This window comes from Orycteropus afer, unplaced genomic scaffold, assembly GCF_000298275.1.
Source record: "Orycteropus afer afer isolate SDZICR_OR568_19922 unplaced genomic scaffold, OryAfe1.0 scaffold00363, whole genome shotgun sequence".
NCBI lineage: Eukaryota > Metazoa > Chordata > Mammalia > Tubulidentata > Orycteropodidae > Orycteropus > Orycteropus afer.
The window spans coordinates 279,218-297,157 of record NW_006921950.1 but is presented as its reverse complement, the minus strand read 5'-3'; the positions used below and the strand labels follow the sequence as shown (position 1 = coordinate 297,157).

Genomic DNA, 17,940 nt, shown 5'->3' with positions numbered 1-17,940 from the left:
CCTAAAAAAAAAAAAAAAAAAAAAAAATTTAACATCCATTCATGATTAAAAACTCTTAGCAGATTAGAAATAGAAAGTTATTTACCAGATAAAGAGTATCTACAGAAAAGCCTACAACTTCTTACTATATTTAGCAGTACAATGTTGAAAGCTTTCCTTTGAGATTGGGAATGATGCAAGGATGCCCGCTATTCCCATTTGTGTTAAACATTGTACTGGAGATTATTGCCAGTGTAACTGGGGAGGGGGGGAGTGATGGAAGAGATATACCAATTAGAATGAAAAAAATAAGACATGTATTCATTGCAGATGATATAATGATGTAGAAAATTTAGAAAGCTATAGATAAATTATTGGAAATATTGAATGAGTTTAACAAGATTGTTTGGTATAAAGTCAGCATTAAAAAATCAATTTTATTTCTATATGCCAACAAGAAAAGAATTTAAAAATACACCATTTACAAAGAAATGGTGGTTGAACAACTGAATATCTGTGTAGGAAAAAAATGAACCTTGAGACTTACCTCACACCATTACTTCAAATTGATTATATTATTTCAAAATCCTGTTTTGGTTCTCTAGTGCCACTCTAACAGAAAATAGCACAACTGGATGGATTTAACAAACAGGGATTTATTCTCTCACATTTTAGGAGGCTATAAGTCCAAGTTCAAAGTACCAGCTATGTGAAGGCCCCCTCAACCTTGGGCTTCAGGTCTGCCTCTTGCTCCCGGCCCACTGGAGCTGGAGGCATCTTTTAACTCAGGCAGTTGCTAACTGCTGAGGCTGACAAACCCAAAGTTGACAAGTAAAATGGCATAGTCCCAAGATTATCAATCAATACAGCAGGCCACTACCAGTTCAAGTCCAGAAACAGTCCCAAGATCAGCATAACATGGCAGGCCACTGAGATGAGGACTCAGCCAAATGCAGGATCCAGATGCACCAAAAAGCTCAAGACTTTCCTCAAACCTGCTTCTTACATACTGGAAGCAGATCACATCCCTAAGGCAGTTTACTCAGCTGCTCAAAGTAGATTCCACCAAGGAGTTGATTATTGGTCTCATCATGGGGAATAACTACATTCAGCTCTCCAGCCACTCAAAATCAGTCCCAGGCAAGTTGATATATAACCTTAACTATCACAAAACCTAAACATAAAATCTAAAATTTATAAATTTCTAAATGACAACATAAAAGAAAATCTTGATAAAGACAAAGGCTTCTTAGGTCAGAAAAAGTACTAACCATAAAAGAAAAAATGAATAAATTGGACTTTCATCTATATAAATACTTTCTGCTCTAGGAAAAAAAAAAAAAAATACTGTTAAGAAAATGAAAAGGCAAGCTGTAGACTGGGAGAAAATACTTGCAATGCTTATCTGACAGAGGACTTGTATCCAAATATAGAAAGACCTTAAAACTTAATAAGACAAACAACTCAATTTAAAAATGAACAAGTATTAGGCATTTTATAAAAAAATAGAAATAGTCAATAAGCACATGAAAAGATATTTAACATCTTTAGTCATTGGGAAAATTCAAATTAAAATCAAAGTGAGATACCACTTCACAAATACTAGAATAGCTAAAATTTAAAAGACTGGCAATACATAATATTGTAAAAAGTAGACTTCTCATCATTGCTGGTGGGCATGAAAAGTTAATATACACTTACCATATGAAGCCATAACATTGCTAGCTGTTTATTCAAGACCAATAGTAACATATGTCCATAAAGACTTGCACACAAATGTTTTTAGCAGCTTTATTAATAAAAGCTAGAAATAGCCAGGTTGTCATCCATAGACAAATGGATAAACAAATTGTGGTTTATTCATACAATGGAATAATTATATAGGAAGAAATGTACTGATAAAGCAACATGGATGAATTTCACAGACATGCTGAATGAAAGAAGTGGGCTTTAACAGAATACATATATATATATATATATATATATATATATATATATATATAAAATACTTGAATCCATATGGAAATTATTTTGATGTATCATATAAAGTGATTATATGAATGGAGTTTTCGTCCCCTAAATAGCTAACTCATTGTCCCCACACCATTTCATGTTGGCTAGTGGACAACCCACCGTAATTGACCAACTATCCTGAGGAAACCTTTGTAAGAAAGTAGGTATTTGTTCTCCAAATCAAAGAGATAATCTGCCTTTGACCTTGGTCCTACCTAGACATGGGTCTCATACTTTTAATCCTTAATCATGCTTTTCTTCCCAGAATATTATGAGAATATCTTAGGTGAGTATGGTATGTTCTCTTTTACAGGATGTAACTTTGGTCCTACCAGAGTGGGAGGATGGGCATTTCTACCTTGCAAAGTACTATGATAAATTGATGCCCATGGTCACAGACAACAAAATGGAAAAGCAGGGTGATCTCATCCGGTATATCGTCCTTCATTTTGGAAGGTGAGATCTTACGTTGAATGATTAAATCGGTCAGGGCAATTCTGTTTCTATTTAACTGTTACTACATACCATATTCAGGGTGTTTTCTGTTTTTCCATTGATTCAGTCTGTTACCTTTGATGATAATGTAAATATTTTCTTAATTTTTTCTTTACTTTTGAAAATAACTTGTTAATAGAAAAGCAATCATACAGGAATCAAATCGATTACATCCGTGGAAAGAGAAGATGAAGAATATACAATGAAAATTAAATATCCTTACCATTCTGTATCCCCAGCCTCTTGAGTTTCCCTCCTTACAACTCCAGAATATCCTAAATCGAATATATGTTGTTGTTGTTGTTGTTATGTGCCATCGAGTCGGCCCCAACTCATAGCGCCCCCTCCTTGGGTTTCCGAGGCAGTATCACTACGGAAGTGGATTGCCCAACCTTCCTTCCGAGGAGTGGCTGGTGGGTTTGAACCGCCAGGCTTCTGGTTAGCAGTCATGTGCTTTTAGCCACTATGCTACCAGAGCTCCTAAATCGAATATATAAAATGGTTATATTTAAATGCCAATGGAATGTTTTAATCCAGCCCATTCTGCTAAGAAGTAGTATAAATGAAAATGAGTTTAACATTAGACATCTAAAATGTAATCTTTTAAACATTATCTATTAAACTAGTAAACAATTGAAATATAACTTTTCATTTCATATATTGGTATGTTGTAGTCAAACAGTATTTCATGCCTACTGGTTATATTTTCACAGATTTTTTCTTCTTAAGAAGTTATAATGATATTTCATTCATTGCCCTTATCATACTCAAGTACAATTTGTTTCTTTAATTAAAGGGTAACTTATTTCAGAGCAATAAAATTATTTGAAATTACTTATTATTAGATTATTTGATTTCTCACTTAAATATTTTTAGGAATTAAAGAAATATTTCTCAGAAATGTTAGAATAGCAAGAATTCATTAAGCCTTTCTTCCCAAGGTGAAATTCAAGTTTTATAACGTCCAAACCTAATTTCACTTATTAATAGTTACTAATGGCTTGTTGGGAGCTCTGGTAGCATAGTGCCTAAGGCACTTGACTGCTAACTAGAAGGCTGATGGTTCAAACCCACCAGCCACTCCTCAGAAAGAAGATGGGGCAATCTACTTCCGTAGTGATACTGCCTTGGCAACCCAAGGAGGGGTCGCTATGAGTCAGGTCTGACTCCACGGCACATAACAACAATGGCTTGTTACTGAGGCAGAATTCCTGGCCTATTGACAGTTTACAATGAAAGCATTAGCATAGGACAGTTACTAAATTCATTTTTTTCTTTTTCTAAAGTAATAACTTTCACTTGCTCTTTAGTCCTAGTATATATCATGTGCTTTGATGTACACAATTTCTTTAATACGTTTTTCTAAAATAAGGAGTTAATTAGAGTTCTCTATGTGCATAAAGGGTTAGTTGTTTGAGCCCACCAGTCACTTCATGGGAGAAAGATGAGGCAGTCTGCTTCCATAAAGATGTACAGTCTTGGAAACCCTATGGAGTAGTTCTACTCACTATACTGTCACTGTGAGTTGGAATTGAGTTGATGGCAGTGGGTTTTATATGCATAAAGGAGCTCTGGTGGTGTAGTGGTTAAAACACTGGGATGCTAACCAAAAGGTGGGTGGTTCCAACCCACCAGGTGCTACACAGGAGAAAGATGAGGTAGTCTGCTTCTGTAAAGATTTATGGAAGATATACCTTTAAAACCCTATGGGGCTGTGCTACTGTCCTGTGGGGTCACTATGAGTTGCAGTCGACTCCATGGGAGTAGGTTTGGTTTTTTACGTGCATAAAACTATGTTAGGTGTAGTATGAGAATTTAAAAACTACAGTTTAAGAAAATTAAGGCTATTTTAAGTTTTTATTGTGATTTGGGTGAAATTTTCCAAAACAGGTTTGTTTTACGTTCAACAGGTCTATACATTTTGTGTTTTGTGACACTGTCTCCTGAGTGATTGAGTAACTGGTTAAGCATCAGTATTTGTCCTTAAGGAGCTACAGTTTATTAGGGAGAGAAATTTTAAGCATTGAAATGTAAAACATTTTAATAATAGTACATAATAGAATGTATGACCAAATATCAATACACCTAGTATAAATAGGAAAATGAGTGTAGGTATCCTGTCTGGCTTATTATTGAGGAAAATTCTGATATTATCAAGGTACCAAAAATGAACCAAGGAAGGGGCATAAGTAAGAGATGAGGTTTTCAAGGGCAGCAAGGAATCAGGCCGCAAGGATTTTGTCTCTTAGATCTCAACTTTCCCTGAAAGTTGTGGGGACTCCCTGAAGGATTGTAAGCAGAGAAGTAATTTGATTAGATTTGTACTTCAGAAAGATAGCAATGGACGCCATGTGCAAAGAAGCCATCCCAGGAAGGGAATAGAGGTAAGGCTGGGATGGGAGGATGCATGAGAGAGGTAGAACCTTTAGGATTTGATGCCTGATCTCAGGGAAGGGAGAGGTGGTAGTTTATCAGTCAGGTTTCTGGCATGGGCAACAGGGTGAAGGGAAGATGCCATTCACAATGAGAGAAAAATGAGAAAGGAAGAGCATGTGTAACCAGGGAAATGATGAGTTAAGTTTAGACAATTTAAGTTTATGATGCCTATGGGATATGCAAATAAAGATGTCCCAGCAGGCAAGACAACCACATGGATTTGTAACTCACCACAGGATTATTGGATAGCAATACAGATTAGGCAGTTGTTTTCTTATAAGTAGAATGTAAGTCAAAGGGTATAGAAAATTCACATAGTATTAACTGAGTTATAAAAGCAAGGTTGAATAAAGAGATAAGAAGAAACACCAGCTTTAAGAGGGCAAAGAGAGCCGCTCTGGATGGAGATTGAGAGAAAAAAAAGTAGAAGGAAGAAAAGAATGTTCAAGAAAGAAGGAATGATTACATTGCCAAATACTTAAGAAAGATTAAGCTAGAAATTGCCTGTTGCTTTTGGCAATGTGACAATTATTGGACAGTAGTCAGACCAGCAGATGAATTTCAAAGGACCCTTTTAGCTCTAACATTCCAAAACTTTAAAACCATCTTCCTATAGGTACACAGGCAAGAACATCAGGTATGGGTAGGTGAACGGGAATATACCCACGACCATACATAGTTTGGGCAGACAGTATTCCTACATACATATTTTTGGTGCTATAAAAATGTCTTTACACATTACAGAGCTAACAGGGGACAAAGAGTAACTTCTTAGCTACAATTATGTACCTTGAAGGAGTGACTCACTGGGCCTGCGGGCTCAGGACCATGCTCTTGGGGACATCAAGCTCAGTTGGCATCACATAGTACACAGAAAATTGTTCTACATCCTACTTTGGTGAGTTGCGACTAGGGTCTTAAAAGCTTGCATGTGGCTATATAAGATAAAACTATTGGTCTCTCTTCATCCAGAGCAAAGGAGAGTGAAGAAAATCAGAAACTAATGGACCATGAGAACCTCAGCCTATGACCCTCAGACCAGAAGAACCAGATGGTGCCAACCACTTGGAAAGAGATCAGAATGGAGATCTTAGATAGAGTGGAAGAGAAAATGTGGAACAAAACTAAAAGAATATAAAGATGACCAGGATTACTGGTCAAATAGAAACTGGCAAAACCCTTAAGACTGAAGCCCCAAGTCACCTGTCAGGGCTGGAAGTAGACTCACTACAGTGGCTTAATTCTCACCCAAACAATAGACAGGACACCTGCAAGCTGGACACCTACACCAGGGAGATGCACCCCTTATCCAACCACGGGTGATCAGAAGGGCAGAATTTGCACAGAGAGAAGGCTAAGCAGGCAGGAATGCAAAGGCAAGAAGTACACAGGGAAAGCATAACCAGAGAGCTGTTACAGTGTGGGGATTGTAAACAGTGTCACAGAACACAAAATGTGTTATTGTTGTTATGTGCCATTGAGTCGTACCCGACTCATAGCGACCCCTCCTTGGTTTCTGAAGCAGTATCACTATGGAAGTACATTGCCCAGCCTTCCTTCCAAGGAGTGGCTAGTGGGTTTGAACCGCCAGCCTTCTGGTTAGCAGTCAAGTGCATTAGGCACTATGCTACCAGAGCTCCTACAAAATGTGTAGACCTGTTGAATGTAAAACAAACCTGTTTTGCAAAATTTCACCCAAATCACAATAACAACTTAAAAGAGAATAAGAATAATAATAATAACCCATCTTCCTAGCAAACCCATTGAAAGAAATGTGGTATAGTGGACATTTGAGTGCTGCTTTCCACACCAGAACCAGCTTTCTCAGCCTCCTTTGCAGGTGTGTGCCATCAAGTTGATTGTGATTCATAGTAACCCTGCAGGACAGAGTAGAACTGCCCTAGAGTGTTTCTTAGGTTGAAATCTTTATAGGAACAGTTTGCCAGGTCTTTTTTCTGGTGGTGCTGCTCATGAGTTCCAACTACTGACCTTTGGGTTAGCAGCCAAGTGCTTAACCATTGCACCACCAATGTTTCTTCCCTTGCAATCAGCTCAAAAAAAGAAAAGAAAAAAACTAATCAGGTCCAGAAAGCATGGATTTTTGGCAAACCTGGCGTCAAAACTCAAGCCACTAAAGCCATTGGCTTCACAGTTTCAAAAGAATACACAAGTTTAGTAGGCCTCATGAAGAAGGTAGGATTTGAAGTATTAATTAAATTCAAAAAGGAGAAGATATTAGTAACTTTTCACAGATTTGACAGAGAAACAGGGTTGAATGGTTTGTTCAGAGGATGGTGAAGAAACCATAATTGATGAAAGATGTTTTTTGGTGAGTAGTGAAAGATTACGATTGGAAAGTTATAAAGAAACAAGATAGTAAATGCTTGAATCCCAGGTTGAATCTGTAGATAGTTGTTATCTGTACTTAGTTGATTCCTACCAGAATGATGAAAGGCAGAATTTCAGGAGTGTTAGTTTGAAAATAATTGAAAAGAATATGGAAGTAGGGAGACCAAGTTACTGTAATTTCCCAGAAATGAAGGGATTGACTAGAGTTATAGTTATGGAGTGCAAGTGAAGGCACACATCCTAAGGACAATTTGTATTGACAGGACTTTGACTAGGTTAGAACTTGTACTATTTTGGGGGCAGGCAATATAGAGCTTAGTCAATAATAATAGAGTAAGAAAAAAATGATAAAGAAGTGTCAACGGTAACCTCTACTAGGAAGAAATATTGATACTATCTTTTTGTCAGAAGTCTACATATAACCGAAATGGTAGTTTAAGTCTTTAAATTTTAATGCATGTAACAAAAAAGAGCATGCTGCTAATAATATTTCTTTTCTATATAATTGCAGATCTCTACAGTATGGAAATCAATTCATATATCAGTCCATGCCACGAATGTTAACATTATGGCTTGATTTTGGTGCTAAGGCATATGAATGGGAAAAAGGTACCATTTTTTATGTAAAAATTTTAAGGGACTAGAAAGAACTATAACTTTGGTATAAAGGCAGATTTGACTTGACAGCCTACCTTAATGAAAGCTGGGAATGGTTTGATTTAAACATTTTACATAACTAAGCAAGAAGCTAAATGTTAAGAAGGAACAGAAGGACAAAACTAACTTCTTATGTAGTTGCAATTCAGGGCCTGCAATTGAAAATCTGCTCATTCTTTGATAAACTTAACACATGTTGAAATGTTAATTTAAACCAAATAATTTACCCTAAAAATTATAACAGATAGGACTTATTTTGTTTGTTTCTACTTAAAATCAATTCCCTTGAGTTTTTCAATGGCCTTAAATATTTTTTCCTACTTGTACTGAGACAATAATACTCTTGTCATAAATTGACATGGTCTTTGTTTCTGATTGCTGCTGCAACAAAATACCACAGATGGATGGCTTTAAAGAACAAGAATTTATTGTATCCCAGTTTTGGAGGCTAGAAGTATAAATCATGGCATTAGCTGTAAGCTCTAGGGGAAAGAACCTTCTTATTGGTAGCCCTGGGCATTCCTTGGTGACAGTCCTCATATGATCTCTTCCCCTTTTGTATGTGTCTTACTCTGTACTTCCCTTTATAAGACACCACTCAGAAGGGATTTGGTTTAGGGTCCACCCTGCTCTTCCCCATGATCTCATTAACATGGCAAGAGTGAAAATCTATCTCCAAAAGAATCATACTCATGGGTATAGGTGTTAGAATTTCAGCATTCCTTTTTGGGAGATACAATTCAATTCATAATAGTGAGTAATCTGGCTTTGAACACAGGAATAACATATGACTCTATGTCTTAAAGCTATTTTTAAAATAAAAATGTTACACGATTTTTCCCTTTATTTTAATGGTTTTTAAATGTGATGATTTTTTTTTTTCCCCAGCTGGCCGCTCTGATCGTGTGCAAATGAGAAATGACTTGGCTAAAATAAACAAAGTGATCACAGAGCACACAAATTATTTAGCTCCCTATCAGTTTTTGACTGCCTTTTCACAGTTAATCTCTCGAATTTGTCATTCTCATGATGAAGTTTTTGTGGTCTTGATGGAAATAATAGCCAAAGTGTTTCTGGCCTATCCTCAACAAGCAATGTGGATGATGACAGCTGTATCAAAGGTAATATATTAATCATAGAGTCTTTTTCCATTTTATACAGTGTTGATTATTTAATGCTGATATGTACATGTAAGTTCCAGGGTTTCTCTCCTATATTAGAGTAATACCAAAACATAAACCTTAAATACTTTAAAAAAAGAGAGAGATTACAGTATGATATCTCATTTTAATTAATATTCAGAGATATTTACCATATCAAATAAAATGATTAGTATGTTTAAGATCAAAGGAGTTATCCAGTGTTTTCTTTATGAAAGCTAACAAACTGTTAGTGCTTGTTGTAAAATAACCTATTTCTTTTAAAATATTTTAATCCAATGTATCTGAACTATTAGTATTAGAAAAACTTTATATTTCATAAAAGGGAATTTATAAGTCACTCAATATATTTAAAAATAAATAAGTATATATAGAGATTAAAAAAATCACTCCTAACATTAATCAAAATTTTGTATTTTTCTTATTTGTATATTTTCTATGCATATTTTAATAATAAACTTGGGTTACAAGGATTTTATTTTTTTCACTTAAGATTGATTAGGAAGGGTCGCTATGAGTCGGGTCCAACTCGATGACACATAACAACAACAACAAGATTAGTACTATAAGCCTTTTCCCATATTACTAAATATTGCTTAAAGACACATTTTAGTAACTATGTAAAATTCTGTAATAGTTAGCCATCTATAATTTATTTCACCATTTAGGTTTTTTTCATTTTTTGCTGTTATAATACATCTAGACACATCTATGTTTATTCTCATATTTTGATTACTTCTTCAAACTACATTCCAAGATTAGAATTCACCATAGCATAACATTTTTATGGCTCTTTATAGCTTTGCCAATTTGATTTCCAAGAAATTTGCATCAGCATAAATTATTACCATGAATACTCTTTAAACTGATTTTTGTCAATCAAAAATTTGGTTATATTCATAAAATCATGTACAAAAACTACATTTAACTTTTTTTTTTTGACAGTCTTCTTATCCCATGCGTGTGAACAGATGCAAAGAAATCCTAAATAAAGCTATTAATATGAAAAAATCCTTAGAAAAGTTTGTTGGAGATGCAACTCGTCTAACAGATAAGCTTCTAGAACTGTGCAATAAACCGGTACTGTCATAAATCTTATAGCTTATAGTCTAATGTTTGATAATTTTTACAAAATTTCTTTATGATTCAAGCTAGTTTTCTTTCAGTTAGTAAAATAGAAATTCTTATGAATATACACATATATCAAAATTTATCAAATAATATACTTTAAATATGTGCAGTATATAAAGCTGTTTTCAAATTTTTTAACCTGTCCCTCTCCCTCTCAATTTCTAAGTTTTTGTAATATGAATTTGTCTGAAAGTAGATTATCTGTATTTATGAGAAATAACTTTAAGTAGAGGATATGAAATAAGCCATGAAAATATATAAAATACTCAAGGTTATTTAAAGTTGTCTCTGTACTGTAGCTCCAGGTTATATTTTGCGCCTAGAAATGGACTCACTTCCATGGATTGGCTCTCAGCCCAACAGTAGAAAGACCTACATGCAGAACACCTACCCCAAGTCGATGCACCCACCTGCTCTAGAGAGATGCACCCCTTAGATCAATCAGCCATGAAACCAGAGGGGCAGCATTCACATAGAGGGAAAGCTGGACAGATAGGAGTGCATAGTTAAGAAGGGTACAGGGAGGGGGTGGTCACAGGGTAGGAAGTTGAGGAGAGTTTGGTAATTGGGCTGCGATATCAAGTGTACATGAACTATTGAATGTAAAACATTTTTGCTTTGTAAATTTGCACCCAAAGCACACTTTAAAGAAAAAATAAATTAAAAAAAAATAATATTTTCTATCACATCTTCATAGTTTCAAAACTCTTATCTAGTAACCTACTTATTGAAGAGGAAAGAAGATTGAGGTTTTAGCTTTCATTCTTTCAGTATGTTTCAGTGCCTATGAGAGGAGAAGCTCTGTGCAAAGGGAAACAAACATGAATAAGACATATTCCGCTCCTTCACAGTCTTGTAGGGAACTAAGCAGATGGTTATTATGTAGTGTAATAACTATATCTCTCAGTAGACAATGACTAGAGTGCAGATACGCTTAGAGGAGTGACTCACTTTTTTTATCTTAAGAAACTGGAGGGAAAAACCCTAAAGAAAATGTAGGAAAGGCAAAAGCAGTGGGAAGAATATAGGAGAGGAGGAAGAGAGAAAATCTTTATAAGTAGATAAATTTCACTTGAAAAATATTCAGTCTATTAACTATTTATAAGTGAGAAAATACAGACTGCCTGTTCCTCCCCTTCCTTCATCAATAAACATCTTGAAAGAGTAATCTGCTTTGTTGTCTCTGTTAACCCTGTTTGACTTCGTATGCTCTTGACATTGTCTGGGACATTGTCATGATGATGGTCAACATTTATTAAATATTGGCACTGTTCTACTTGCTGTACATGTACAGGTTTTCATTTCTTTATCTGGAACTCTTGTGGCAAGCTACATTTAGGGATTCAGAATTTTTCCAATTTTTAAATCTGTATGTACTTTATATTGAATATCACTAGTTGGGGGAATCTGGTGCAGTACCCCATAATCAAACACATAAATTATTTCTGCAGTGAAACATACTAATCTTCACACTAAACTAGGAAATTCAGGTATCATTTTACTGTCAGATGAGATTTGGTACAAAAAAAAGTTTGATTTATAATTCATTGGATTTAGCAATATCTAATAATAGACTATAGACTTCTATGATCTCATTTAGTCATTAAACAAGCATATATTATTCTAGGTACTATTACTAATGAAGAAAAAGAGTACAAAGAAGTAAAAAATAAGATGTATAGAAAACTACAGACTGCTGAGCCATTTTTATTAAGATTTTATATAAGTGAAGTTTTTGTTGTGGTTGAAATTAAGAATCCTATAATTCAAGGCAAACAGAAATTAAAATGTATTACTATTTTTAATTATTTTTCAGGTTGATGGAAATAGTTCCACATTAAGCATGAGCACTCATTTTAAAATGCTTAAAAAGCTGGTAGAAGAAGCAACATTTAGTGAAATCCTCATTCCTTTGCAGTCAGTTATGATACCTACTCTTCCATCAATTCCAGGCACCCATGCAAACCATGAACCATTTCCTGGGCATTGGGCCTATATTGCAGGCTTTGATGATATGGTAAACTTCAGTTTTATATTACTGTAGTTATATGTCTTAGTTACATGGTAACAGAGATACCATGTGTCTCCCTATTCTGTTCATTAACATAACAAAAGGAAAACATTTACTGAGGGTTAGGACATCTCTGTAACTGGGGTCAGGGCACTATTCTATCTATAACACTAAGTTCTTAAAATTTAGTTAAAATGTTAAGTTAAAAAGTGTTTTTCTCAAAGACTATGTGGATATTATTTGCAAAGAAATAAAGATGATTAGAAATACATGAAAAATAAAATTCTAATAATAGAAAATTAAGTGATAAAAATGCTGTGTTCAGCCTCTTATTTTGAGTTTTCAGATGCTCATATGTTTTCAGTTGTACTTTAATCTTTATTTTCTCTACAGTTTTATTTTTCCATAGTCTCCTTTGTCCTAAAAATGGAGACTATAAAGAGAACAAAATCCAGTTTTTTGGGGAGGGGAGAAATGAAAGTCCACTAAGAACTTGATTTTTTTTTTTAAGTTTGAACTGTGACTGTAAATGTGAAATTAATTTAAAGAAATGGTATAAGAACACTTCTAACTAAATACTTCTAATAACTTTATTTCAACAACATTTCTGTGGCTCAAGACATTTGTTTAATTTCTTTCAGAGTCAGTTACCAAACTCCATAATGAAACCATTCTTATTGCTTAGCATGCTTTGTTTTATTCACCTTATTTACTCACTTCATGAGGTAGACTTGATATTAGAGGAGTTCACGTCTTCCAAAATCAAATTAATTTCAGTTGATAAACACTTCTTACCATTAAAAACATTTTAAAACTGTCTCAGGTTCTGAGAAAAGTCCCTAAAAAGACTTTCCAAAAATCTTTTAAACATATGACTGCTTTGAAGGGGGGGACTATAAATTTGGATGTGTAAGTACTTGTATTGCTGATAAACTAATCTTTTTATTTCATAGCCATTCCTAATGAGTGAAAACGTGTCTCTATTCATAGGCAACTGTTCTTTTCATATGTCATAGATAGTTCAGATAAAATAAATAGTTATAATACAAATTTACCATGTAACATAGGTTATTACACTATTCTTCATCTTTTTATTATGTTAGGTAATTTAATATTTATAATATTTAGAAATTGAAACAAAAAAAATCAGCCTTTATTTATATATAATTCATCATCTTTTAGGTGGAAATTCTTGCTTCTCTTCAAAAGCCAAAGAAAATATCTTTAAAAGGATCGGATGGAAAGTTCTACATCATGATGTGTAAGCCGAAAGATGACCTGAGAAAGGACTGTAGACTAATGGAATTCAATTCCTTGATTAATAAGGTTTGGAGATAGTTTACTTTTAAAGAATCAAAATTACCATCAGTGTCATATGGGCTTTTCAGTATGCAAATATATGACTTTTTTTTTTAAAAAAAAAAGGGAATGAAATGTATAGTCTTTTATATTTTCACTGAATGTAAAAAATATTACTTTTATAATATTGAGAAAAATGTGCAAAACTTATTAATGAGGGACTTCCGGTAAGATGGTGAAATAGAGAAGCTACATAGACCCTCTCTAAAAAAGAAAAGAGAAACCAATTGACACAGATACAGAAGGTAATCTTAGAGCCCTGGGTTGTGAAACATGTATTAATGAGGGAAAATACTGCCTATTTAATGTTTAAATGATACGCTTTTGTATTTATCAGGTTTACTTAGGTTTTCATTTCAGTGCTAAGAAAAAAAAAAAGACTAATCAACTCATTGTTTATAGGTCATCATTGGCCTTTTCCATTTCTATTGGGAAGTGCTTGATTGCTATCTCACAGATTATGTGAGAAATTTCATGAAAAGATTATTTATAAATGTATGTTCTTACATATTTTAAGTTATAATATAGTCAGACATTAATAAATGCACAGAAAACAAAAAACCAAACCCAGGGCCATGGAGTCGACTCCCATTCACAGCAACTCCCACTGGGTTTCCGAGGTGGTATCACTATGGAAGTAGATTGCCCAATCTTCCTTCTGAGGAGTGGCTGGTGGGTCTGAACCACCAACCTTCTGATAGCAGTCAAATGCCTGAGGCACTACAACACCAGAGTCCTTTTTTTTCCATTGGTAAAGGTTAAACTATACTGTGGAAAGATAAAACTTCATTATTTTTGTACAAACTTGATGCCTCTCCTTATTCTCTCCTCACATTTTACTATTACCTCTTCTATTAGCAGAAAAATTTATATAGAAAAAATATAGCAGCAGCAGAGTTTTTTTTTAAAAAAAAAAAAAACACAATATGGTTTGAGTTTAATTAGATAATTTTAAAATAATAACACATGAAAAACTCATTTCAAGATGATATGCATTACTTATTACTTAAAATGTTATTTGATATACTGGTACATTAATTCACTGACTATTAAATCATTAAAACTGTCTTCCCAAAGCTCCCTGTGTGTTTTTCTAGTTAGAGTTTAAAGTGGCCTGGTTTTAGTTTATAAATTTACCTTAATCAGCCTTGTTACTCAACTGACATTGTTTTGGTTACCAAGTGCCACTCTGACAGGAATAGACCACAAATGGGATGGCTTTAACAAACAGGAGTTTATTCTCAAAATTTGGAGTCTTTAAGTCTGAGTTCAAAGTGCCAAGCTCTAAGGGCTGGGTGAAACCCCCTCACCCTTGGTCTTGAGCTTTGCCTCCTGCTCCCAGCCCACTGAAGCTGCAGGCTTTTCTTCACTCAGCTGCTGGCTGCTGAGGCTGCCAAGCCCAAGGTCAACAAGTAACAAGGCACAGTTCTGATATTATCAAACCACACGGCAGGCCATTAATTCAAGTCCATTAAAAGTCCCAAGATCAGCAGAGCATGGCCGGCTGCTGAACAATGACTCAGCTACATACAGAGTTCAAGCGTGCCATAAGCTAGAGACCATTCCCAAAGCTGCTGTTTATATACTCAGCTGCTTGTGGTAGGTCCCACCATGGAGTTGATTGCCAGTCTCATCATGGGGAATAACTACCACCAACTGCCCAGCCACTCAACCAGACCCAGTCAGTTGGACACACAACCTTAACTACCACAATGCCATTGAGCCAATTTTCACTCATGGAGACCCCATGTAACAGAACCAAACTGTCCCATAGGATTTTCTAGGATGTTCTTTACAGGAGCAGATTGCCAGGTCTTTCTCCCATGCTGGGTGGATTCAAACTGCCAACTTTTCAGTTAGCCCATTGTGCCGCCAGTGCTCCTTCGGCCTTGCTACTGATTAATTTATTCCATGTTCTCTGATATTTTTGTTGTTATGTGCTATCGAGTCGGCTCGACTCATAGCGGCCCCTCCTTACGTTTCTGAAGCAGTATCATTACAACATTAAAACAGTTAAATAAAATAGCATGATAGTGAAAAACTACAGTTTTACTAGGTTGGTCTTGGAGCCACACACTTATCAGAAGAGACTCTAATGCCATACTGTTTTATTGGTATTTATTTTGCCTATTTATTCCTAAATTTTGAAATGTGTTTTTGGTCAGTGAATATGCTTTTGAAGTGATCAGGTTACATTTATAGATGTGTGCTTAGTTTATTTGAGGAGCCCTAATGGTGCCGTTAGCATAGTGCCTAAGGCACTTGACTGCTAACCAGAAGACTGGCGGTTCAAACCCACCAGCCACTCCTCGGAAGGAAGGTTGGGCAATCCTACTTCCGTAGTGATACTGCCTCGGAAACCCAAGGAGGGGTCGCTATGAGTCGGGGCCGACTCGACGGAAAATAACAACAATGGTGCCGTGGATAAAGTGCTCATCTACTAACTGAAAGGTCAACAGCTCAAATCAACAAGCCATTCTATGGGGAAAAGATGTGGCGATCTGCTTCTGTAAAGATTACAGCCTTGGTAACCCTAAGGGGTGGTTCTGCTTTGTCCTATTGGGTTGCTACGAGTTAGCAGCGACTCCACAGCAGTGGGTTTGGTTTACTTTATTTACTGTGTAAAGTACATACTGTATGAACTAGGTATAGTTCCAGAATTAAACATAATACTATTTCTCCTTACCTAATACACAGTATTAATCAGATGAGACAGATAACCAAGTGAGACTGTAATATTAAACTACAAAAGAAAGAAATACATTTTAGGATATCGTGGAGAACTCGTGCTTCTGTTTATGCATTTCTGAGATAATATTAAACAACAATCTTTGTTCCTAGGGACTTAATGTTTCAGTAATATCTGTAAAGCAATAAAAAATAACATTATTTTGTCATTGTTAAATATACAACTATAATATTTTGAATGCAATACTTTGATCTCTTTAATGATGAATAATGAAAAAGATGTACTTTTTAATGCCTTGAAAATTGATTAGGTCTACTGTCCGGATACTGTTTCCTTCTCTACCATTCTAATTAATTATTCATCTACACCACTGAGTAAGCCTTCATTAACATTCTTTGCTATGAAATGAATAACTCTAAAACTAACTCACTACCGTCAAGTCAGATCCGACTCATAGTGACCCCTCCTTGGATTTCCGAGGTGGTATCACTACAGAAGTAGTTTGCCCAATCTTCCTTCCGAGGAGTGGGTGGTAGATTTGTACTGCCAGCCTTCTGGTTAGCAGTCAGATGCCTTAAGCTCTATGCCACTGGAGGTTCCATGAAATGAATAGTCTTTATTTATATTCAAGATAACACTTAGACACTTAGAATTCTATTCTATTTTTTTTTTAAGTTTACTTTTTTTTTTTAATAGTGCTTAAGAAAAGATGCTGAATCGCGTAGAAGAGAACTCCATATCCGAACATATGCAGTTATTCCACTGAATGACGAATGTGGAATTATTGAATGGGTCAACAACACTGCTGGCTTGAGACCTATTCTAACCAAACTATATAAGGAAAAGGGTACTAAAATTAATTCTTATTATATAAGTATGTAATATCGGTATAATAGCTACTAACATATATAATATGGGTATAATTGTTACTAACATATTTCAGTATCCATTTTGTAAAAATGTTTTCCTTCTGTCCTTCTTTGTGTATATATTGCTGTTGTTAGGTGCTGTCATGTTGATGCCAACTCATAGTGACCTTACATACAAGAGAATGAAACACTGCCCTGTACTGAGCCATCCTCACAATTGTTGCTATGTTTGAGCCCATCATTGCAGCCACTGTGTCAGTCTATCTCATTGAAGGTCTTCCTCTTTTTTAGTAACCTCTACTTTATCAACCATGATATCCCTCTCCAGGGGACTGGTCCCTTCCGACAATGTGACCAAAGTAGGAGAGGCAAAGTTCACCATCCTTGCTTCTCAGTAGCATTCTGGCTGTACTTCATCCAAGACAGATTTGTTGTTCTTCTGGTAGTCCATGGTATATTTAATATTCTTCACCAACATCATAATTCAGATGTGAGAATTCTTCTGTCTTCCTTATTCATTGTCCAGCTTTCACATGCATATGAGACAATTGGCTTGAGTCAGGTGCACCTTAGTCTTCAAAGTGATGTCTTTGCTCTTTAACACACACATGTATTTCAGAAGCCCTAAAAACAATGACACTCCATTAGCAATAAGTGCATCTAGCTCTCATTTTCCAATGAAAGGAACCAAGGCTCCTTGAAGAAATGGTTAGTTCTAGGGTTAAGACAAGGAGCTCTGGTAGCATAGTGGCTAAAAGCACTTGACTGCTAACCAGAAGGCTGGTGGTTCAA

The 17,940-nt window shown here is 35.3% G+C and overlaps 1 protein-coding gene across 1 annotated transcript in view; it reads left to right on the top strand.

The window, feature by feature from the left end:
* The window catches only part of ATR (ATR serine/threonine kinase), a 175,477-nt gene that overhangs the window by 142,229 nt on the left and 15,308 nt on the right, over nucleotides 1-17,940 (top strand). The window contains exons 36-42 of the mRNA XM_007952880.2: nucleotides 2,306-2,448; nucleotides 7,784-7,881; nucleotides 8,818-9,050; nucleotides 10,035-10,169; nucleotides 12,037-12,237; nucleotides 13,414-13,557; nucleotides 16,976-17,126. Coding sequence (XP_007951071.1) covers nucleotides 2,306-2,448; nucleotides 7,784-7,881; nucleotides 8,818-9,050; nucleotides 10,035-10,169; nucleotides 12,037-12,237; nucleotides 13,414-13,557; nucleotides 16,976-17,126 — 1,105 coding nt within the window. The remainder of the gene's footprint in view (nucleotides 1-2,305; nucleotides 2,449-7,783; nucleotides 7,882-8,817; nucleotides 9,051-10,034; nucleotides 10,170-12,036; nucleotides 12,238-13,413; nucleotides 13,558-16,975; nucleotides 17,127-17,940) is intronic.